Below are 24,650 nucleotides of genomic sequence, written 5' to 3' on the forward strand. Positions count from 1 at the left end.
ATGAATAAAACCAATAAACGTGCTAATAAGAGGACGACACTAATTAAAACACTGGATATGCTAAAATATGCAGCAATTATCATGCGATAGCACTTTTATAATGTACACCCAGATGTTTCCTTTTAACATTCATGGAACTTTAATGGATAATGGCTGGAAAATTGACTGCGAAGGTCTGCCATGATATATTCAGGATGTGAAAGTGACTCGAAATGAAGTAACCAAAGATTGAATTTGTGGCCTACAGGTCACATGGTAAAAGTGCATTACCTGCCAAGCTTTCTAGTTTTAAAGCAGCCAGCTAGATATATTTACTGGGATTGCAGTGCTTCCCACAAGTTTTAAACATACTTGCGATGGTAGCTGAATTTTCAAGTTCAGGAGAGAAGAAAAGGCTGCTGCATGAGTCTTTTCATTGTTTCACACACGTTGCTCAGCTACATGGACACCTCCAAATGATGTTAAAAGAGTCACGTACTCTATTTATTAGGTATAATTCACCTAAAAATGTAATTTCTGTCTTCATATGAGGTATTTGCGGCCGCGAAATCACACGTGACGTGAGCTGCTGACTGTGCGGGCGCGTACTACTTAATGATAGACGCACGTGCGTCTACTTTAATCAACAGAACCTGCATATGTTGTAACAGGTAATAAAGTTGTAAATAATATTCAGTTTGTGGCACAAAGTGATCGTTTGAAGGCAGCGCGCAAAATATGAACTGCAGTTAGCATTGAAAATGAAACCAAAAGCACGCACATCATTTAAATGATCATATTGCATTTTAGAGTTATGACTGTGACGTTTACGATAACCAGCGATCGCTCTCCGGAGATATAATCCGCTATAATCATGAACTTCACTTCCTCATTCCCCAGGACTACTTATTCACACATGCACTTCTTCCAGACACGCACACCGACTCATTCATCTCGCTTGATTACACTCACCAGCTGAACCTTGTCAAAGACTAAAAACACACCATACTTAAACCACTCTGTTACCCTTCCAGTTTGCTTGTTAACTGTAATAGTAACACTACAAAGCGGTTTCCTTGTCTTGTTTCTCCGTGTTTTGACCTTAGCCTAGTTTATCCTTTTGTCCTTGTTTGCCGCCTGCCTTCTGACCTCCTTGCCTGTTATTCGACTACGATTCTGGACTGTCTCAATATACCTGTTTACACCTGTATTGACCATTGCTTGCCTGACTACGATTAAACCTGCATTTGGATCCTACCTTCTGTTGTGAGTGTCACTCCCCGTGGTTACAGTGACAAGCAATTGATATGTTTTTTCTTTCATAGCGAACACACAGTTGTGCATGAAAATAAATGTTTACAGTATCAGTATAACTACTCTAGCCTATATAATGTTGATTTTACCAGTAAATTGAATGGTCCTAAAATGCTCTCAATGACAGATTGCAAGCATAGGCTAAATCTCAAACATAATTCAACATCAGAATTATTATAAGTAGAATAGAATTATTTATAGAAACCAGCAGACATTTTATTACACATAATATTAAAGGGCCATGAAACCCCCTCGTTTCAGCAGGGTGTTTTCACACCTCTGCTTTGGAAAAAGTCAGAAAAGTGGGCGTGTCCAGCTCTGTTTAGGGGGGAGTGTCGGAGGAACTAAAGTGGGAGGGTGTGGGAGTGTCTATTTGGGCATGCGCGAGTTTCAGTCAAAATACACACAGGAGAAAGTGATGGTGTTTAACCTTCATGGACATCTGTAGTCGAATTATTTGCCAAATTATTAAATGTTGGACTTTAACTGCAGTTTGGCTCTTTCATTCAGGGAATTCATTCATGTCCCTCGCGACAAACGAGATATTTGATCCGAGGAACTGCTGCAAGCGTGTATTTTTCATGCAATGTTTGATACCGCACAGCGAATGAGAGAAAAAAAAACTCAGCATTTTCCGGAAACTTAGATGCACACGGCAGGTAGGGTCAGAAAGCCGCGTGTGTTATTCCGGTCACAAAATGCGGTGCTAACATGTTTGCACTCAGTGCAATAGTTAACTTAATTCGATACGAACAAACTGAATAAACAAAAGAGCACTGGTCGCTCACTTACCAAATCTGTAGAGACAGGACAATCCCAAGCAACTAGAGCCGCGTCTTTATAAAGAGAATACTACAAGCGAATCCGGATCTCAGCGTTTGCAGATGAGAACAGCTCTCAGGTAAACAATGTTCCTCCTTAGACATGTAAGTTATTGTTGTCGAGCGTCGCGTACACTGTAAATCCACACGTGACTCCAGCTGCGCTCTCACAGAGAGAAAATGAAAACGAAACTTAATGGCAGCAAAATGTAAAAGCAACACTTCACGCTTGTTTTGCCAACACAACGTGGCGTCTCCGTGGTGTAAACACGGTGACACTAATGAATATTAATGAAGTTGCACAATAGAGCGCGCTGATTGGTTTGAACCAAGCCTTACTCATGCATTAATGCATCACACTGTAAGACGTAATAAGACACACTCTGGTACAGACGCCCAGTCTGCACGCTGGAATACAACGCTATTATGTCATGACCGTGACGCAGCTTCAAAAATTCGTTTCAAACAGGAAGTACGAATTTGCTTGAAATAACGCAAAAACAACCAATTTACACTTTTTAGTGAACTATAGGTGTCCTAATAGTGTTTTTAGCAGTGTGGGACACATATACGACTGTCAACAGCTCAAAAAATGTGTTTTGGTGTTTTACCACATGTTTGAGAAAAAAACAATAATTTCATATTAAGCTTTATTTTACATCTACAGAATCGTGAGAAAATCGTGATCTTTAAGCAAAAAAAATCGCGATTCTCATTCTAGTCACAATCGTGCAGCTCTATGCATATTTATATTTGTTTTAATAAAAACAAGTTTAGATTTATCCACTGGTCGGGATTTGAAGATGTATGATTACCTTATGGGACATAAAAAAAGGATGTGTGTTTGGATATAACTCGTGTTTTTTTAACCACGCTTTGTTATTATTGTTCATTTATTATTTTGCTGGAAATTAGAACTGAATTTAGAGATAGTTTTGAAACAAATCTTTGCATTTAACAAACATTCCTACATTAAAAATGTAGGCTTATGGATGTCGTCAGTGGAGTGAGTTTCCACCGTTTCTTTACTCCACGAAAGTAAAGAAGTAAAGTAAAGAGTAAAAATAAATTAAAGAGAAAGTAAAGAGGCTTAATAGAGGAGTTTTTTCTTATTTTTTATTTTGTTTTCTTGCTAGTGAAGCGTTAAATTTTTCTACTTACAAAGTCTGGGATGTAAAAAAACAAAGTGCATTCAGACACACCCTTAATGCTTTAGCATCCTTAATGCTTAATTTAAGCATCCTTAATGCTTAATGCAATGCGCTTTAGACTTTACGCCTAGATCATTAAAATAGAGCCCGTTGTGTTCAACAAAAGAGCGAAAGTCAAACAGGTTTGTAACAAGTGAAGAGTGAGTAGATGATGTCAGGATTTCCTTTTAGTGTGAACTATTCATTTACTACATGGTATGTGCATGTAATAGTTCAGAATAAGTGTAACCAGGGCTCAATTTGTGCCGGAAAATGCCAGATCTGGATCCAGCACCTCTGTAATCTGATCCGGCACCTCATTTTACTGATCCCTCTCCTCAACCGCCCTTCTCCCACGTCCGCTGTTCACTTTCGATTTCTTACACGACTCCTCAACCCTCTTCTCTGTTGTCCGCAACACCCCCGCCCTGCTCACTTTCATCCACAAAACCCCTCCGCCATTCACCGCACCAACATACCCATCCACACCCCCCACCAACCATCCCCCCACCCCCTCGCTCCCTACTTTCATAAAACTGTAAATATGTGGCTCTAACCTGGCTAATTGATAAGTAGCCTTTTTAAGCTTTCACGGTGAATAATAAACATCAGCAAACAAACAATGTTTTATAACTCCTCTCTATCTTGAAACCATATTCCATTATCTTCAGCTTGTCCTTGATTTTAAAATAGCTTTGTGCTGCCAGCAAAGCTCAGAATAAACTTCTTTTGACAAATGAGATGTGATCAGCATCAGCAACTGTCAACCGTGAATAAAATATTGAGGTGGCCAATAAGATGCCAGAGGTGACCAGTGCCACCCTGGACAGCCCCTGATTGGTGTATATATAATACAGTAATGCGGACAATACACATCTCCACTTAAAGACTGTGGACTCAAAACTGATGGTTATTTTGACTATTTGTGATCTATTCTGGAGAAAATCCAATGTTGGTGCTTTGTCGGTCTGATCACCTGTCAATCAAACTCTCTACGAAAGGCCAGCTACACAAAAGACTCTTGTGGAAAAAGGTTACATTTTTCACACGGAGAAATAACGTTCTGTTAAAAATATGATTCACGCAAAAATGAATATTAAATCATTTAGTTTCAATCCTGTGTAAGATTTGTTTTTTATTTCTGTTTTCTTTCTTCTGATTTTGAAGAATGTTGGTAACCAAAAGATCAACATCAATGGATCTACTGTTTGGTTTCCAACATTCTTCAAAATATCTTCTTTTGTGTTTAACAACTTGTGGTGTGGAACAGTTTGAGGGCGGGTAAATGAAGAGTAACTTTTTTGATTAACTGTCCTAAGAAATGATCGCTGAAAGTTTGTGTCACGAGTATTAGCTGGCATTAACAATGTTTACTTTCAGTGGCACGTAAGCTTGTTCACTCTCTGTGAATGTCACCATTAACGTTACCTAAGCAACACCAATGTAGGAACGCCCACAACGGTTTCAATCACCACCCAGAGCGATAGGCAGCTAGAAAATCACTGCTAGTGTGAATGAGGCATTACTTGTTCTGCCTTTCCTGTTTTCAAAATAAGAGTCCCACATGTTTTTTTCAATGCAATGTTGGATAAACTTAAGAATTTTTTTTTGTAATTTCACTAGGAAACTTTGGCCAGTCAGATGAAGCTTGGGGCTGTATTTAACCTTTTAAGGCCCAATGTGTTTTTTTACATGCATTTTGTATTTCTCTTTGATATTTGGGCTTATTGGAAAGAATAAAAACCAAAGTATCATCTTTTGATATGATGTACTTTTAAAGAAAAATAATGTGTGGACTCGCGGTCCGAATTTACAAAAAACACTTTTTCCTCTGTACCTTTTTTTTGTAATGCATATTTAACATAGAGTAAAAACAAAAAAATTTCCCATTTTGGACAGTTACACATAGTGTTCGGGACATTTTATATGCTGCAAATCAGTTGTAGGGTGAAGCAATGTCACAGTAGATAGTGCTGTCGCCTCACAGCAAGAAGGTCTCTGAGTCGCTGGTTCGATCCTCGGCTCAGTTGGCGTTTCTGTGAGGAGTTTGCATGTTCTCCCTGCATTCGCGTGGGTTTCCTCCGTGTACTCTGGTTTCCCCCACAGTCCAAAGACATGCGGCACAGGTGAATTGGGTAGGGTAAATTGTTCATAATGTATGAGTGTGTGTGAGAATGAGTGTTTGTGGATGTTTCTCAGAGATGGGTTGCGGCTGAAAGGGCATCAGCTGCGTAAAAACGTGCTGGATAAGTTGGTGGTTCATTCCGCTGTGGCGACCCCAGATAAATAAAGGGACTAAACCGACAAGAAAATGAATGAATGAAATCAGTTCCAGGATGACACTGTATGTCTGTAACAACATATAAAACATTTAAAGTATTTTAAATAGCCACTTAAGAGCTAAAATGTGCTGTCCACGTATGTGGCCACTAAAGCCCTAGGAGGTGCATTTAATGATCCCGTAAACAGCATTAAAGTCTGTTGTTTTTTTTTGTTTTTTTGTGATTGGCCTGTTTTTACAGGGATTTTGTACTCACAGAATTTACGTCAAAATCAAGGAAACAATGGTGTTTGAGGTTGACATTCTGTTTTTTTACCCTTTTTGCTTTTATTAAATAGGACAGTATTGAGACAGGAAGTGAAGCTGAAGAGAGGGGGGGGGGGAGGGGGTGGGGGAATGTCCTTGAGCCGGGATTCAAACTCGGGGTGCCCTTATGTGCTACTGCACTGTATGTCGGTGCACTAACCACTAGGCTATTGCAATTTAAACGGATAAATGGCTTTAAAATTTATTATACACTTGTAGGCTGTGCTGATTTGTGCTTTTTTCCTCTGATTGGTCAACCAAATCTGTGCGCATGACACATACATTATATATATATATATATATATATATATATATATATATATATATATATATATATATATATATAAAACTAAGTTTACATATTCTATAATTTTATCATTTGGCAGGCTTGCATTCATTGCGCATGCATAAATTAAACAAAAACGTAAATAAGTAGTATTATTAGACAAACGACTGTTTTCTTCCTTTCCTTTATTCCATTTAAAACTAGAAAACAAATGATTAAAACACACTGACCGGTGACGCTATGTAAGGTACAAATTTAAAAGGTCCATAATAATACTGCAAGGGTACAAAGGTGTACCTAAAATTACAAAAGTGTTCCTCTTAATTTTTAAGTCCTAATATATACTGTTAAGGTACCAATATGTACCCTTTAAGTGCAAACGTGTACCTTTTGAAAGATACCACCCCAGTGACAGTTCGCGTACCTTTATATCTGAGAGTGTACTGAATTCTTATTATAGAGGTTTTCATTTCACTTTTCAAAATGTAAATTTATTGTTCAATTTTTGTAGATAACAGTGTTGTAATTAATTAGTATATAACATCCAATGCAATTTTCTAAAAACTCTATTTTATAAAAAATGCATTAAACCTACAAAAAGTGCTGTAAGATCTTCAAACTTGGCAACAGAGGATGAGGAATCTTTGTAAAGGGTCAGTTAATCTGAATGTTTTGATACGGTCTCTCTGATTTTATGCACAGCGAGTGTTTTAGTTTCTGCAGAACGGTTTATAATGAGCCAGTAGCCTGAGAGCACATGCTTCTGCGTAACACTTGTGATTTCAGACAGCTTGAAAGGATAAAAGAGCCACTTGAGCTGCGAGCCCTTTTGTCTCAGCACACTTTTCTTTCTCAGTGGTGTCATAATGATCAGTGCTTTAATTAGTGACAATAGGAAAAGAGGATTCTTTCATAACTTTACATTTATAATTTTATTCTCCACTGGAGTTTCCTGTCGGAGAGCTAGAGTCTGGTTTGAGCTATCATTAGTGAGGCGATTTAGATATTTTTCTTGCTTCCATCTTTGAAAGCTTGCATTTGTCCAAAATTCCTGATATTTGTAACAGAAGTTACCTGAAAAAGCTCTTTCTAAAACATCATTTGCTTGTAAATCGCTAAATGTGCCGTCAGAGTGACCTCTATCTGTCTTCACACGGCCGATATACACAAATAGACGAGCAGAATAAGAATAGAGCGCTCATCATTTTACCTGTTTCTCTATTCCCTGTTTTGCTCTTTTGTCTTCTCCATATTTCCTTCCCATTAACAAATAAAATGTGAACTAGCAAAGTTAAATCAGCTCCTAATGAATTATAACATGTATGAACATGAGTAATTTAGAAGTCAATGTTCAACAGTAAAAACTTTATGAATGGAAGGTTAGAGCTATCATTTCATTGGAGTTGCCCATAAACATAACATGAATTAGTCAGAATTTTAATCTTTTTAAACTTTATACATTTTTTAGAGACTTTTACCATGTACAGTATTAACAAAAACAAAACAGTCTTTCATTCAATTTCCTTTATCTTAGTTCCCTATTTTTATTTTTTATTTTTGTGTTTAACAAGAAAATACATCATTGTATACAATACAACAAAGGAAAAATTACAGATTGTCTTATTTTTCTTATTTTCCCACTATCCCCTTGAAATAAAATAAATTAAAATGTATGAATTATAAACAAACATATCCTCTAAAAGTAATAATAATAAATTAAAAATGAAATCTTAGTTCCCTATTTAATAGGAGTTGCCACAGCGGAATGAACCGCCAACTAATCTGGCATATGTTTCACACAGTGGATGCCCTTCCAGCCACAGCTCTGTACTGTGAAACACTAATACACTCTCTTTTACATACACACACACACTCATACACCACGGTCAATTTAGTTTATCCAATTCCCCTATAGTGCATGTCTTTGGAATGTGGGGGGAACCGCAGCACCCAGTGGAAACCCACATGAACACGGGGAGAACAGCGACCTTCTTGCTGTGAGGCTACATTTTTCTCAGAAATTGTAATTTGCTAAGCAGTTTTAAAAATGTGTGCTTTTACTTTCTCTTGAGTACATTTTTAGTGCAGTATCGGTACTTTTACTCCACTACTTTCCTTCAATCTGCAGTCACTGCTTTATTTTTTTTTCTCTATGGGAATTAGAAAAGTCAATCCTGCGATTCCTGTTCAATCAAATCACATATAGAAGGTAAATCACATCATACTGAACTACCTCAATACATGTGTGATTTATAATTGCAGCAAACTGTTTGGAAGCATTAAAGGTGTCCAAGAATATGTTCAAAATCTTTACACGCAATGACCCAGAGACTGTTTAGATGCATGTCACTTATGAGAAGATGATGAATGTTTACTGTATGATGACCACAGGGGCCTTAAACACTCAGCAGGCACAAGACGTCAACATGACGTCAGACTGACATTGTTCCCAAACATCAAGAAGACATTTCATTTTGTTTGAAAATAAAAATCAGGTTGATGTCAGAACTCAACGTCAGGCCAACATCACTGTCCAAGGTCCAACCCAAAACCAACCAAAAATCAACGTCTAATGATGTTAAAGCTTGACATTGTGTGGGCGTTACCACTATGAAGTTTATCAGATGTTGGATTATTTTTGCCATACCTAACGAATAAATGTCAGTATTTGACGTCAATATGGTGTTGGTTTAAGATGTCAATATTATTGATATTAATAATAATGTCTTATGACGTTGTGTGCCTGCTGGGCAATAGCTAAATGTATTTTATTTATTTTTGTAATTTCTTAGTCCATGTATGAATCAATTAAATGCTTAAAGTCAACTTTGTTTGTGTTGCTAGATAATGTGGACTGTGTGTGTGTGTGTGTGTCTGTGTGCAGGAATGGTCAGATGTTTGCTGTCGAGGCATTCGAAGTGCTCACGTCTACGTTCTGGTGTACGACATCTGCTGTTTCGACAGCTTTGAGTACGTCAAGACCATGCGGCAGCAGATCATAGAAACCAGGTATGTGATGAGCAATTCCAGCATTATGGACGTGACGTTTGCAGTAAAAACTTTTAAACAAGAAATATATTTTCCAAAACTACTAACCACAGAGTTATGGGATCAGAAAAATGTCAATCCGTAAACGTTTTTGATAGTTTAACTAAGAAACAAGTGAAGATTATCTATTAACTAATTTGATTGTGATTGCTTGCAGCTGGCCCAGCATTATTCAATTTATGATTCACCAATCAGACGATTCCTAAGCCACTATAAATACCCTAAGTTCCATTTAACAGCCATCTTCATTTTGAAGAATCCCCCCCTTTCACCCCTACTCCTCCGAAAAGCGCTTGGTGTGTACGAGCCTTTAATGCCTGCCTGAGAATAGTGTATAAATTGTGTAGTGAGGGGTTTTACTAGTGGTGGGCAAAGCGAGGCTTCGTGAAACACTGAAACAGTCAAAGCAAATGTGTCGAAGCTTCGAAACGTTTCGAAACCCCACTCTACGGTGACACCTAGCGGTCATTTCATTTGTATTGCACTGAAACAGTTTCAGCACAGAACAGTTGAGCAAATTGAGGTATGAAACCCCACTTTGTAGCCTTGAACCTACAAGTGGTTTAGTTGAGCGGTTAGAGTTCGTGACCGCCATGTAGGGATACTGGGTTCAAATCCAGGCTAATACAATTATTTTGAAATGCTTTAATATCAGTTGGTAATGTTTTGGTCTTGTATCGTTTTGTTTCAACATTGCTCTGACATTCGAATAAACACCTTGTAAATAAATTTGTATTGTTTTGGTCATAAAACAGGGTTGTTGCTAGATCAGATACAGTTGTGGCCAGAAGTTAACAATAATTATATTATTAATTAAATTTCCCATTGTATTTTATTAACGTCTATCCAAAACCCATCACAGTACTGTAAAAATATTAATTATTGTTTTACAGTGTTACAAAAATGATGCTAAATTGATGGCGTAAACGCAGCTGTATCCTATCTAGACTACACCATAAAACTGATTAAAATATTAAAATACATAAAATCAAGATTTTGGAGTAATTGTACTGGTTAGGATTCGAACCCAAAATTACTTCGAAACACAGTATCAACGTGCACACGCACGGTCCGCTAGACCATACGTGACAGACACATGAATCTGACTATGCTAGTCAACTGCAGATTCTCCAGGTCTCGAAACGCTTCTGAAATGATCAATGCTTTGAATCGCTTTAGTCACGTGACAAGGTGTTTCGAAACAATTTAGTCACGTGGCCTGGGTGTTTCGAATCATGCTTCGGTGCAGTGTTTCGAATCACTTGCGCTTCGGGATCTTGACACTGTGTTGAAACGTCAGTTTCACGTCAGCCATCCCTAGGTTTTACAGCCTTATACTATAAAATAATTGTAAAAAAATAAAGCTGACTAATCGGCGGATTTCACCTATTGCAGGCTATTTTTATAACGTAACTCCTGCGATTAGTGAGTGACCACAGTACTGTAAAATACAAGCCTGCACAAAAAAAAAACTAGAAAGAGTTTCACTATTTTGATGAATACTTTGATGACGTTTTCATGGGGTTGCTCTGGGAATATTTGCTATTTCTTCACATCTCTTCCTGTTGTGCTTTTGTCTTCTTAAACCTCCTCTTTTCTGTTTTTTCTTCATTTCCTGCATGCTTCTCAGCCCATCTTTTCCTTTTCTTCAATGTTTGATGGTTGCTGTAATTGCACTCAAAAGTGAGGCCCTTGTGTAATCACGGGCTGCCAGCACACTGGGTCATTTCTTCATCATTTGGATCCAAATCAACAGAAATGCCTTCCTCTGCTGATTGCAAAGGGCATGTAAAGTCATCATCAAAAGGCAATTCAAAAGCCTCGGAGACTGAACATGTTTTTTTTTTCTGATGATGATGCCTTATTGTGACTATTTGGGCTTCACATTAATGCATGTTTGATGTCTCTTTCATATTATTTGCTGTTTGGTTTGATATCCATATGTTAACACTTTTGGCAAGGTGCTGCTTGAATTCTTTATCGCATTATATTGTGCAAACAAACACACTTTTCTTGCTTTGATGAAACAAGTTGGTGTTTTATAGTCTGTATCTTACAGTAGATATGCGTTTCAAATCAAAGGTTCCAACATTTTTGCAGTCGATTTTTTTTTTTCACTTACTAAAATGGTGTAACAATAGTTTATATACAAAAAACACATTCAGGATAATAATCATTAAGCTGTGAGATGCAAAAATTGTTTATTCAGAAATGTACAATGTTTATTCACCTTATTCTCAGCTGTCGAGCGGGCGCTGCCATTTGAATCTTTTTGTCTCGCGACTTCCGGTCACATTCACTTCCATTCATTTTTTGATGTTAACAACTGCTCGTTACGCTGCTTGATGTTGCAATTTAATGTTTTCTTATTATATTATGCTACTTGGTCTGTGTAGTCATGCAAACATTTGTTTGTTGAGCAAGTAGTTTGGCCATTTTCTGCCGTTTATTATTCCTTGTCATTTCTCCCATAGGCGACTGAATCGGAAGTTCTAAGACAATTGCGAAAACAGGCGCACTTCCGCATTTTAGAATAAGGTCAATATAGAGATATGGAGGGATTTTAAGAAAGTATATTATGCAAACTGGTACAAGTGTCTGTCAAAGTGTGTAAAGAGAGATAATATTAATATATAGTGCTTTTCTGGACACTCAAAGCTCTTTACGCATTTTATAGGGGAAATTTCCTCATCTACCACCAGTGCCCCACATTGCGCCAGACCACACACCAGCTGATTGGTGGAGAGGAGACAGAGTGATGAGGCCAATTATGATATGGGGATGGTTAGGAAGCCATGATAGGCAGAGGCCAGTGGGCAAATCTGGAATTTTCAATGACCACAAAAAGTCAGGACAACACTCACTGAGCAGTATAGAGTCCCCATCAAAACACTGGGGCGTTAGGACCCACACAGACCACAGGTTGAGCGCCCCCTGCTGGCCTTCCTAACACCACTTTCGGCAGCAACCCAGCTTTCCCATGTGGTCTCCCAGCCATGAGAGACGAAAAACTGTTTTTTACAGGTGGTTTGTCAAGACCACTCACCTGTGAAATACTTCACCTCTATACAGATTTAATTATCACCTACAACTATGTATTATACAAGAAACTATGTCACTTTTCGTCACTGGTAAGAACTGAAGCATTGAAAGGTAATTGTGAGCTTTTGCTGAGAAAATATTGTGATCTAAACGATCACCAATTGTGAAATAGTTAAACCACAATGCCAAACTAAAACTGAATCTGTCTCTGATCACACAGTGGATTCTTAAAAAGTGTTTTAAACAAAGTAACAAAGTTGACAGTATGTTACAAAATAAACAGGAAGGAACATAGTAGAAAAACTATAGTATAAAGATAACTTAAAGGGGACCTATTATGCAAAAATAACTTTTATGCTGTGTTCACACCAGATGCGGAACGCACGGATAAATTGAGCTATTTGTGCATTAATAGACGCATGAACATTTTGAGTGTACTCGCTTCATTCGCTTATCAAAATCTGCTTCATTTGCACATACATTCACTTCACAACAGACGTGGATTTGCATGATGGGCGTGATGCAGGTCAATCGATCAAAACATTCAACTCGCACCGCTTCATTTCACGCAAATCACGTCATTTGCGCCATCTCATTCATGCTTATCATGCCGCAGGATGTCTATTCTTGTGTTTGCATTGACTTAACATGTAAATCACTCGCGCTTGACACTTCTTCCGCGGCTGGTGTAAACACAGCAACACAAGGGGTTTAAACAGCTGTGTGGCAACAGTCACAGAATATAACCAGCTTCTAATAGTAAAAATTTTTTCATTCATTTCCTTTTTGGTGTACTCCCTTTATTCATCAGGGATCACCACAGCGGAATGAACCGCCAACTTATCCAGCATATTTTTTACGCAACTGATGCCCTTCCAGCTGCAACCCAACACTGGGAAACACCCATACAATCCTGCATTAACACACATACAATACGGCCAATTTAGCTTATTTAATTCACCTATAGCGCATGTCTTTGGACTGTGGGGGAAACTGTAGCACCTGGAGGAAACCCACATGAACACTAGGAGAACATGCAAACTCCACACAGAAAAGCTAACTGACCCAGCCGGGGCTCAAACCAGCGACCTTCTTGCTGTGAGGCGCTCATGTTACCTACTGTGCAACCGTGATGCCCACCTTATTCTTGAACAGGAAAATTCTATAGGGAAATTCACCCACAGTTTTTCCTCTGTTACACCCAAATGCAGCTACAACCCCTCACGTTAAAGCAGGGAAAGTCACAGCCAATCACAGTGTTCATATATGATATGGGGGTGGTACAACTCAAGGAGAGAATCGCCGTTTCTCAATTCCAAAAACGCAGAGAATGGACTTGCGTTCTTGTGGAGACCGGTCTTGCCAGGTGTCCTCGGAAGAACGAACTCAGGAGACCGCAAGGGCAGAGAATGCGTCCTTTGAGAAATGGGATGCTGCGTTCTTCCTGATGGTCATGTGACCTTCACGCGTTTTAAATAGTAAATTATTTAAACATTACAGCACTCATACAACGATTTTTTGTTTCCCCCCCCCCTCTTCAAAATATATACTTTGCATAAAAAACATTATAAATATACTCTGCACAATATAAATAAAACAGATTTTAATATGAATTTCAGCAAACAAACAACCCTTAATGTGTTTATTCCTTTATTAAGATGTCCATGGTAATGTTTACTTTCATCGTTTCATTTAGGGAAACTCCTGAGGTAAATAAGTGATATCTCTGAACTTTAATAATAAATCTAAATAAAATGCTGCGCTTCCCACCTCCAGTCGCAATGACTTCTGGGACTTCCAGAGGGAGTTCGGTGGTCAAGTCTGCATCGGTGCGTCCTCGATATCAAGAACACATCCGGGAAGTTTCACGCATCCTCCAAACTTGCGGTCTTGAGTATTGGAACTGAACTTAGGCAGCTGATGATGACGTTGCACGAGAACACGAGGATGCAAGACCGCTGAAGAACGCATATAGAGAAACAGCTAATGTGATTTGACGTGAATTAAACTATTGGTGGGGACATTTCAATAGTTGATGGATATTGATGGGGACACTTCCCCTCCGGACTTGCTAATTTCACGCTCCTGGACGTTAGTCTTGTTTTTAAATTACCACTATGCTGACACACAGGCATTTGTAGCTCCGCCCTCTTTTGAAAAGAGCACCGAGGGCACAATCCTATTTGAATTTAAAGCGACAGCCACCAAAATGGCACAAATAGGATCAAAAAGGATAGTTTCAAACAGTTATAAAACATTATTTGTTGGGTGTTTTAAGCTGAAACTTCATATACACACTCTAGGGACATCAGAGACTCATTTTATAGCTCATAAAAAGGGGCATAATAGGTCCCCTTTACATGTAAATGGCTATTAAATCACTATTAAAGTTGAATGTTTCTAAATAGACACTGGAACGAATCTGTTAATGAAATATTAGTGTTTTTTCCTTAACATTTTGACATTTAAGATGTGTCTCTAATTATACATACACTATATAGCCCCTCAGCATTGCAGAATGTAACTTGTTTAAAATTAAATGTAAAAATATGTGTAATTTTATCAAATTATAATCGCACAGGATAAGTAATGTATTTCAACTAGCTTTATGAAATACATTTTGAGGTGTACAGATTTGTGTAAGAGCAAATCAGCCTTTAGAAAGGTGACAAATTGCTCTGCATGAGAGTAACGCAGACAGCGACAGTGATGCTCCATATTTATTTACATTCAGCTCAGGCAGTGATTGGTCAGTGTGGGCGTCAGTGGTGAGTCTGTCACTCAGAGGCCGGTTTAATGTAATCGATGGCGTCAGCTGTCATCCTTTGCTTGCGTCAAGGCCTTAGCTGTGAGACAGGCGGTTCCGGTGACAAACATTCATGTTTTATTGATCCAGGCAGAACACAATTAAGTCACCTTGGCCCGACACTGCCTAGCAGCCTCTGCCACACAATGGGATGAAGAAGAAACGCTTCGATGCGCTGATCTGATCTGTTAATACCACGCAGAAGTGAGAGTGCTGGTTGTCAATTTCTCCTGTTGAGGAATTACGAGAGAGACGGTGGATTAATCTTTGGTGAAACAATATCCATGTTTCCTGATCTACGGTCTCCCATAGAAATATGATATATGGTATTATATGCAAATAAGATGTATGACATACAATTTCATATTAGAATTTCACATATACTATATCAAATATGTCATATATGCAATATGTATTTCAGAATCCAGCAAAACGGCCATTTACAATTGCTTTTGACCACTGGAATTATGAATGCAGTGGGTATGAAAAGTATTTACACCCCCATAAATCTTTAACACTGTTATATTGCTGTCGTTTGCTAAACTAATTTAAATTCATTAGTTTCCTCATGTCCTAACGTACACACAGCACCCCATAAAGCTGAATTATCACATGGTCCCAAGTATTCAGACTCGGTTGCTGTCTAGTTAATCTGATCATCCTTGAGATGGTTCAACACCTTCATTTGAGTCCAGCTGTGTTTGATTATACTGATTGGACTTGATTAGGAAAGCCACACACCTGTCTATATTAGGTCAAAGGAACTGCCTAAAGAGCTCAGTAACCGAATTGTGGCAAGGAACAGATCTGGCCATGGGTACAAAACAAATCTGCTGCACTTATGGCCCGTTTCCACTGAGTGATGCAGTACGGTATGGTATGGGTCACCTTTATCAGCCTTGCGTTTCCACTGCCAAAAGGGTACCAATAGTCCTCCTGCAGAAGTCAGTGACGTATCTCTGTAAACCACAAATGTCCAGTTGCATGTGTAGCTCCACCTTTTGGTACCCTTTTGTCCTGCTAAGTACCCTTTGCAAAGGGTACCCAAAAAGTAGTACAGTACATTTTGCCTTTAGGTAAATTTTGACAGTTGACACGACCATAAAAGTGCACCAAACAGTACCGTACCATTCAGTGTAAACGGGCCATTAAGGTTCCTAAGAGCACCTCCACCTCCTAGTTTCCTCCATGATCCTTAATCGGAAGACATTTGAGACAACCAGAACCCTTCCTAGAGCTGGCCATCTGGCTAAACTATCGGGAGAGAAGAGCCTTGGAGAGAGTGCTAAAGAAAACCCCAAAGATCACTGTGGCTGAGCTCCAGAGATGCAGTCAGGAGATGGGAGAAAGTTGTAGAAAGTCAACCATCACTGCAGCCCTCCACCAGTGGGGCTTTAAAATCGTGAGTAATAAGATTCACTGGTCTGATGACACCAAGATAAAAGTTTTTGGCCTTAATTCTAAGCGGTATGTGTGAATAAAACCAGACACTGCTCAGCTCCTGTCCAATACAGTACCAATAGTGAAGTATGGTGGTGTTAGCATCATGCTGTAGGGGTGTTTTTCAACTGCAGGGACAGGATGACTTTACAATGAACTGTTGGGAAAGATGAATGCAGGTAAGTATAGGGATATCTTGGACGAAAACCTTTTCCAGAGCGCTCAGGACCTCAGACTGGGCCGAAGGTTTACCTTCCAACAAGACAATGACCCTAAGCACACTGCTAAAATAACGTGGCTTCACAACAACTGTTTAACTGTTCTTGACATGGCCCAGCCAAAGCCCTGACTTAAAACCCAATTAAGCATCTCTGGAGAGACCTAAAATGGCTATCCACAAACGTTTACCATCATACCTGACAAAACTAGAGAGGATGTGCAAGGAGGAATGGCAGTGGATCCCCAAATCCAAAAATTTTCCCAGAGACTCATGCTGTAGCAAAGGGTCTGAATACTTAAGTCCATGTGATATTTCAGTTTTTCTTTTTTAATAAATCTGCAATGTCAACAATTCTGTGTTTTATCTGCCAATATGGGGTGCTGTGTGTACATTGACAAAAAAATGTACTTAAATTATTTTAGCAAATGGCTGCAATGTACAGTAACAAAGAGTGAAAAATGTAAAGGGGTCTGAATACTTTCCGTACCCACTGTATGTACAAGTATGTTCAAAAATATTATATATATATATATATATATATATATATATATATATATATATATATATATATATATATATATATATATATATATATATATATATATATATATAATATTTTTGAACATACTTGTACATACAGTGGGTACGGAAAGTATTCAGACCCCTTTACATTTTTCACTCTTTGTTACTGTACATTGCAGCCATTTGCCAAAATAATTTAAGTATATATATAATGGTATAGTTCAAAACTTGTACATAAAACTTGTCCACATTTTCTGTTGTCATGTAAAAAAAAAACAGCCAAACGCATAAAATGCTTCAGTTTTTAAAAGAAACTGAAAGTGCTGTTGTGTAAGCGGCCCCTGAGTGTCAAACCACCTTAATATTAATGACTGAATGAATAAATCAGAAACGAGACTGACTTAGTGAATGAATGATGAATGGACGTGATAATATATTAATTGTGTTTGCTAAAGGACTCTACTGTGTTTGAGAATGAAATTGCGTGTCAGAGATCAGGCGTTGACTGATGGACAACACTGGTGTTTCCTGTCAATTCAAGACCCAAAGTCACCCTATGACTGACAGCATGGGGTCTGCAGAGGCTAATTTAGTTTTTTACGACCCAAACCTTTTTTATCAGTACACAGAAACTCATCTGAGGTAAGCTTTGACGGGCTACGTTTTGTTCTAAATCCCCTTTTTTTTGGACATCCAGAACTGTAGCCGTTCATTTGCAGTTTTTTCAATAGCAGAGGTTTATTTTTAACATTTCTGGCCGGTGTGTATCCGTCCAGTGGAGCTCTGCGGCGAGCCTCTGTGAAGTGAAACAATTGGAAATCCATTTGTCTTTTTCAGAGCTGTCGGAGGCACAGGTCATCTCAAACAGAGATAAGCGAGGAGACATAAGCTGCTCTCAGGGATCTCGGCTCTCGGTCGGAGCCGCTTTACATCTGTAACGTGTGACGGCTTCACTTCCTGACAGCTCATCACTGCAGGGCAAAACTCTTGCCGTTCATTTTCACATTCATTTTCGCAATATGTGGATTTACTATTGACCTTATTCCAATGCTTTTTAATGGGCTCACCTAACCCCACCCCAACCCTACCCAATACAGTGACGTCACTAGCTCCATTTGAGTGCACTGTGTCTGACATTGCATCGCTGAGTGATGCAGTCTCAGCTTGCATCATAAAGGCTGCATCCAGATACTATTGGAAGTGCGCTTGTTTTTATGATTGTTTTAGAACTTCCAATTCAGTTGCCTATGGGAGAAATGACTTGGCAAAGTGAAAAAGGTCAAACTACTTGCACAACAAACAAGTGTGTTCATGACTATACATCTGAAAGTATAGTCACATAATAAGACAAGACCCATTTGCAACATCAAGCAGCACAACAAGCTGTTTTAATCATCTTAAAAATCAATGGAAGTGAATGAGACTGAAAGTGTCAAGCCAAAAAGATTCCAATGGCTGCGCCCGCTTGTACGTGCAGAGCCCTGTTACAATACAGTATCGTTTACTCCCCCTCACATCATTCCAGCTTATACAACTTTGTCCACTCAATGAAATTCAACAGGCTCCTGTTTTGCTTGAACTCTAATGTTCCTCAGAATAGTTTACTATTTCACAAATTAAGCAAATTCAATGCAGAATTTTAACGAAGTGCGCTTCCTCGGGTCTTCTTCATTAACACTGAACCCAAGCTGCACAATCAGACCAGGGAGTGTGATAAAATCCTTTCTTCTGTAGAGCTTCGGAATATTATTAGTATTATTAAAAAGATGTCGAATACTATCAGAGGATTCATTAGTGTCCTTGTATCATTCAAACCTTTTAAAAGTTATTTAAAAAGACTGAGATTGTAGTGTTGTAGTGCAAGATCATCACTTGTGAAGTGTAACCAAAAAGACGACGATGTCTTTTTGTAATTTTCCTAATGTGTGGTTTAAAACATTCACACAATACTACAATTTTAGAGAAACATGACATAAGATCCTGATTTAGACACCCAGCACAATAAGATGCAAGACATGTTTGGCGTGATTTGTTGCTATTTTTAGACCAGCGCAACCCTAATTTTCACGTTTTGCATTGTTTAAATAGCAAATCCATATGTGCCACTTTGTGGAAACATGGGTGTGCTGGTCTAAAATAGAGGTGTGTTAAGGCGCATTGTTGGCGCATTGCTATTTTGAGAAACTGAAATCAGGTCTAAAGTCCAGAGCAGAGTGCGTTAGTTATGCGCCTATGCAGGTCCAAAAGCGTACGCATTGCTTTATACACACAGGATGTACAGCAAAACACAAATATCTTTACATATAAAAAAAAAAAGATTAAAATGTTACAAAAAATAATTATTTTCTACATATTATATGAAATATAAATATAAACTTCATATGGGTCATAAGAATAGGATGTGTGTTTGGATATAACTCCGTTGTTTTACCTCACTTTTTTATTATTGTTTATTTAATTTAATTTGCTGGAAATCAGAACTGAATTTACAAAAAGTTTTGAAACATATCTTTGTGCTTAACAAACTAAATTAAATATGTAGGCTAATAGATGTCTTCAGTGGAGTGCGTACAACACAGTTTCCTCATCCACGAAAGTAAAGGAGTAAAGTAAAGAGTGAAAGTAAAGAGGCTGAATGAAGGGGGCTCGTTCTTTATCCTTACACTACAGATGGTCTGTTTAACTGTTTTCTCGCTAGTAAAGCGTTCAGTTTTTCCTACTTACAAAGTCTGACATGTGAATAGCATATGCGGCATAGCGCAATTTGAGCATAATTTGAGTTATGCTCAAAACACACCCATAACTCATTAAGAGAATAAGCACAACCCTGTTAGACCATGCACCAGGGTGGAGAGCATTTTTTTATCCATAAAATAGTAAAAGTGGATTCAGACACGCCCTTAATGCTTTTGCGCCGTGCGCTTTAGACTTTTCGCCTAGATCAGCACAGTAGAGTCCTTAACGTTAAAGGCATAGATCAGCTTTAAAATTTTGTCATAATGTTCTCACTCTTCACTTGTCACAAAACTGTTTAAGCGAAAAAGAAGATGTGTTGAAACGAAAAGATCATTTGAAAAACGATAGAAACCTGTAACCATTGACTTCCATAGTTTACTAGTTACTAGTTTCTAAAATTATTTAATTCATTCATTCATTCATTTTCCTTTAGCTTAGTCTCTGTTTCAGAGGTCGCCACAGTGGAATGACCTGCGGAGGGCAGCAGATGCCCTTACATCCACAGCCCAGTACTGGGAAACACCCATACACACACACAACTCATACACTATGGTGAATTTAGTTAATTCAATTCACCTATAGTGCATGTCTTTGGACTGTGGGGGAAACCGGAGTACCCAGAGGTAACCCACATGAAAATGGGGAGAACATGCAAACTCCACACAGAAATGCCATATGACACAGCCAGGACTCGAACCAGCGAGCTTCTTGCTGTGGGACGACAATGCTTCCCTAACATTTTTTCAAATAACTTATTTTGTTTTCAAGAGAAAAGAAAACTTAGAATGGTTTGAAATCACTTTATTGTGAGTAAATGTAAATTTTTGGGTGAACTATCTCTTTAATCCTTTTTCATTTATTCTGCAGAAAATGTGTGGTAAGCTTTAGATTTAGTTTCATCTTCAAGGTAACAGAAATACAGTTTGATGTGAAAAAGTCGTTCAGTGTATAAAGGCATCAAGGACTTTTTTTTTTTTTTTGGAAATATGAAAGAAAAGTGCTTTCATGTTCACGATGTACATAATGCTGCCATGGATTTTCACTAATGCTCATCTCAATCCCTGAAACGCCACTTTATTATGGAGGAATCCAGGATAAATGGATGCAAAGAGAGCTCCAGACAACATCTTTCAAAAAGACGACTTTTTGGATTTAGCCTCGAACGCATTAATTATATCAGTCTGATAAAATTGCAGGCTAAATTGATCCTTTTGAAGACGACATTCCACTTCAACTTACGCTTTATGAAGACATGATCACAGCAGGGTCATTCTGCTCATTCAAATATGCCATCTTAAATAGCCATCTGAAAGAAAATAGGTAAAGGTCTTTTGTCTTAAAGGGACAGTTCACACAAAAATGAACATTTCATCACCATCTCCTCACACTCAAGTGGACATTTTCTTCTTTTATGTATGTTGAACACAAAGCAAGATATTCTGAAGTATGTTGGGAAAAAACAGCCATTGACATTTATAATAGAAGCAAAAAATACTATAGTTGTCAGTTTTTAATCAACATTCTTCCAAACATCTTTACATTTGTGTAACAAACAAAAAAAAAACTCAAACAGGTTTGAAACAAGTCAAGGGTAAGCACATGATGGCAAAATTGTAACTTTGGGGGGAACTGTCTATTTAAGACAGATTCAAACTATAGGAGGTTTAAGCCTGAATTATCCCTGCATAATAATCCGGAAATAATTTTATTGGTTCAAATGTTTGGCTCAGATTATTTGGTATAATATGCCCTGACGGAATTTAGAAGTCGTGATCACCATATCTAGCCTGTCTAGATCACAGGAGAACTACAAATCTGCCACTTTAATGAACTACAGCTCTCATCATGCACTTCACTCGCACGCCTGTGTATTTTTCAACGAACATGACATAGGGTAATTAGGCTAGTCATTGTGTAACAATGGTTTGTTCTGCAGACAATGATAAAAAATTAGCTTAAGAGGGCTGATAATATTGATCCTAAAATAATTTGTAATAATATTTAAATCTGCTTTTAATCTAGCTAAAATAAAACAAATGAGACTTTCTCCAGAAGGCAAAATATTAGAGGACATACTATGAAAATTTCCTTGCTTTGATAAGCATTATTAAGGAAATATTTATTTTTAAAAAATTCACAGTAGAGCTAATAGTTCTGACTTCAACTGTATATCATTTTGAATAGTCATGATTACGATTATGACCAAAACAATCGTCATTATGATTTTTCCCATAATCAAGCAAACCTAGTATATATATATATATATATATATATATATATATATATATATATATATATATATATATATATATATATATATATATATATATATATATATATATATATATTCGTCTTTGTTAACGTTAATAAAAAAATTAATTTGTTCATTGTTAGTTCTCACAAACACTCACAAACTCAATATTGGATTATAAAAAGCCATTAGTGAATGTTGAACTACTGTATGGTTAATAAAGGCTGTACAAGTGTTGTTCATTATTAGTTCAGGTTAGTAAGTGCATGGATTATCATAAAGGGGGAACATAAATGGTTTTGAATAAGAATTGAAAGTCTGTGTGTGTCTTTAAAGTGTGTGTGTGTCTTTCCACAGAGTGATGGGGTCTGGAGAGACGCCCATTCTGATCGTCGGCAACAAGCGTGATCTTCAGCGAGGTCGCGTCATCCCTCGACACAGCGTTTCTGACTTAGTCCAAAAGAGCTGGAAGTGCGCGTACGTGGAGTGCTCAGCCAAGTTCAACTGGCACATTTTGCTGCTGTTTGGAGAGGCTCTGCGCAGCGTGGGTTGTGTCCGCTGCAAACACATCCACGCCACCATCCGTTTCCAGCGGGCGCTCAGGAGAGAGCGATGCGTCCTAATGTGAGGCCGCACTTTTTCTTCTGCACCGCTGCTTTTAAAGCGGTTTATGGGATCTGTATGGATGGTTGGTTAATGTTTGGGCAGCTGGAGGAGCCGTGATAACCCTCTTGCCAAGGAAATTCACATTTTGGGATTTGAACTATGGAAAGACAGATGTGGGGGTCTTAAAACAGGGAGTTCCCCTGTTGCTTCATTACCTAAAGCCTTCAAATTGATGTCTTCGCTTTTGGGCTTGAAGAACACAACTGACGTCTCTGCCTCTTGTCTTAAAAATCCAAACCTCCAAAAAAGCCAAATGAAGGTGATAGCTTAAAGGGATGGTTCACTGAAAAGTTTCATTTACTCACCATCAAGTGGTTCCAAATGTTTAGAAATGTTAAAGGTTTTCTGTTGAGCACAATAGAAGAAATTTCGAATAATGTTGGAAACCGCTATTAGCTTTAAATAGGGCATAAAAACTTAGCACCAGACAACTGAGTAGGATAAACTACACTACCTGACAAAAGTCTTGTAGCCTACCTAAGTTTTAGTAACGGCAAAAAATAACTTACCTTCTAGTGGATCATTTGGTATCAGAAGTGGTTTATATGAAAGGCAAAAGTCTCTAATTACGCTTATTTCACCAAAATAAATTATAATTATGCCTTGATTTTTAATTATGTAATTAGTCTGGTCTCTTTTTCCAGAAATAATGTGCAGTATATAAAGTCATGCTGTAGTGGAAAGAGAATGAGTATTGTGTATGACTCCCATGATCTTGGAGGACTGCATCCATACATCTCTGCAATGACTCAAATCACTCATCTGGAATAAGTCTCATCTGGAATGGCAAAGAAAGCGTTCTTGCAGGACTCCGTGAGTTCATCAGGCTTTTTTAGATTCATCTTCAATGCCTTCTGCTAAATCTTACCCCTGACATGCTCAATAATGTTCCTATCTGGCCAATCCTGGAGGACCTTGATCCTCTTTGCTTTCAGGAACTTTGATGTGGAGGCTGAAGTATGAGAAGGAGCTCTATCCTGCTGAAGAATTTGCCCTCTCCTGTGGTTTGTAATGTAATGGGCAGCACAAATGTCTTGATACCTCGGGCTGTTGATGTTGCCATCCACTCTGCAGATCTCTCCCATGCCACCATACTGAATTTAAACCCAAACCATGATTTTTCCTTCGCCAAACTTGACTGATATCTGTGAAAATTTTGGGTTTCAATCTGCTACTTTTCTACATCACTAGATGTCAAGTTATTATTTGTAGCTCTTACAACTGAGATCAACAACAAGACTTTTGTCAGGTAGTTCACATTGAAAACACATTAACAGAGTGAATTCCATCAAGCTAATCATGATTTTGTTTGATTTTGATCGTGTGAAAACAAAAATAGACTCAATATGACAGCATTAGTCGTCAAACCAGCAGGCCGCCCATATTGTAAATCATCTGAAATGTTATTTTGATCATTCTGAAATCCCTCCAAAGTCTGTCATCAAAGTGGTTCAGTGTTATTAACTCTCAGAACACAGACTGTGGCTTCTATAGTAGGAATACTGTGGAAGTCAATGGTTGCTGATTTCCAACATTCTTCAAGATGGCTTAATTTCAGAAAAAAGTTTTGGGTGAACTATCCCTGTAATGTCGCAGCACATGGGCTCCACTGTGGTTTTGGGGATATGTTTAAAGATCTTCCAGTACCTGCCAGCAGATGTGTGTCCCAGCTCAGGTGTCGTACGCATGCACTTATTGTGCCATACACAACACAAATCATACCATAAGCCTGTACAGATATT

The 24,650-nt window shown here is 38.2% G+C and overlaps 1 protein-coding gene and 2 long non-coding RNA genes across 4 annotated transcripts in view; 1 reads left to right on the plus strand and 2 right to left on the minus strand.

Annotated features, from left to right (window-relative positions):
* The window catches only part of LOC147844459 (uncharacterized), a 155,530-nt gene that overhangs the window by 64,847 nt on the left and 66,033 nt on the right, over positions 1–24,650 (minus strand). The window lies entirely within an intron of this gene.
* The window catches only part of LOC147844461 (uncharacterized), a 49,958-nt gene that overhangs the window by 17,427 nt on the left and 7,881 nt on the right, over positions 1–24,650 (minus strand). The window contains exon 2 of the long non-coding RNA XR_015492132.1: positions 16,716–17,027. This is a non-coding gene — a long non-coding RNA (uncharacterized LOC147844461). The remainder of the gene's footprint in view (positions 1–16,715; positions 17,028–24,650) is intronic.
* The window catches only part of rasl10b (RAS like family 10 member B), a 36,363-nt gene that overhangs the window by 11,611 nt on the left and 102 nt on the right, over positions 1–24,650 (plus strand). Inside the window, exons 3-4 of one of the 2 annotated variants that reach the window (XM_087254647.1) lie at positions 9,062–9,186; positions 22,600–24,650. The exon at positions 22,600–24,650 is cut by the window's right edge and continues 102 nt beyond it. In XM_087254647.1, the coding sequence (XP_087110773.1) occupies positions 9,062–9,186; positions 22,600–22,870 (396 nt within the window). In that variant the 3' untranslated portion in view covers positions 22,871–24,650. Of the gene's footprint in view, positions 1–9,061; positions 9,187–10,855; positions 11,325–22,599 lie in introns of those variants that run through there. The other variant, XM_087254648.1, reaches the window with a different exon arrangement.

This window comes from Danio rerio, chromosome 5, assembly GCF_052040795.2.
Source record: "Danio rerio strain M-AB ecotype USA chromosome 5, GRCz13ab, whole genome shotgun sequence".
Taxonomy (NCBI): Eukaryota; Metazoa; Chordata; class Actinopteri; order Cypriniformes; family Danionidae; genus Danio; species Danio rerio.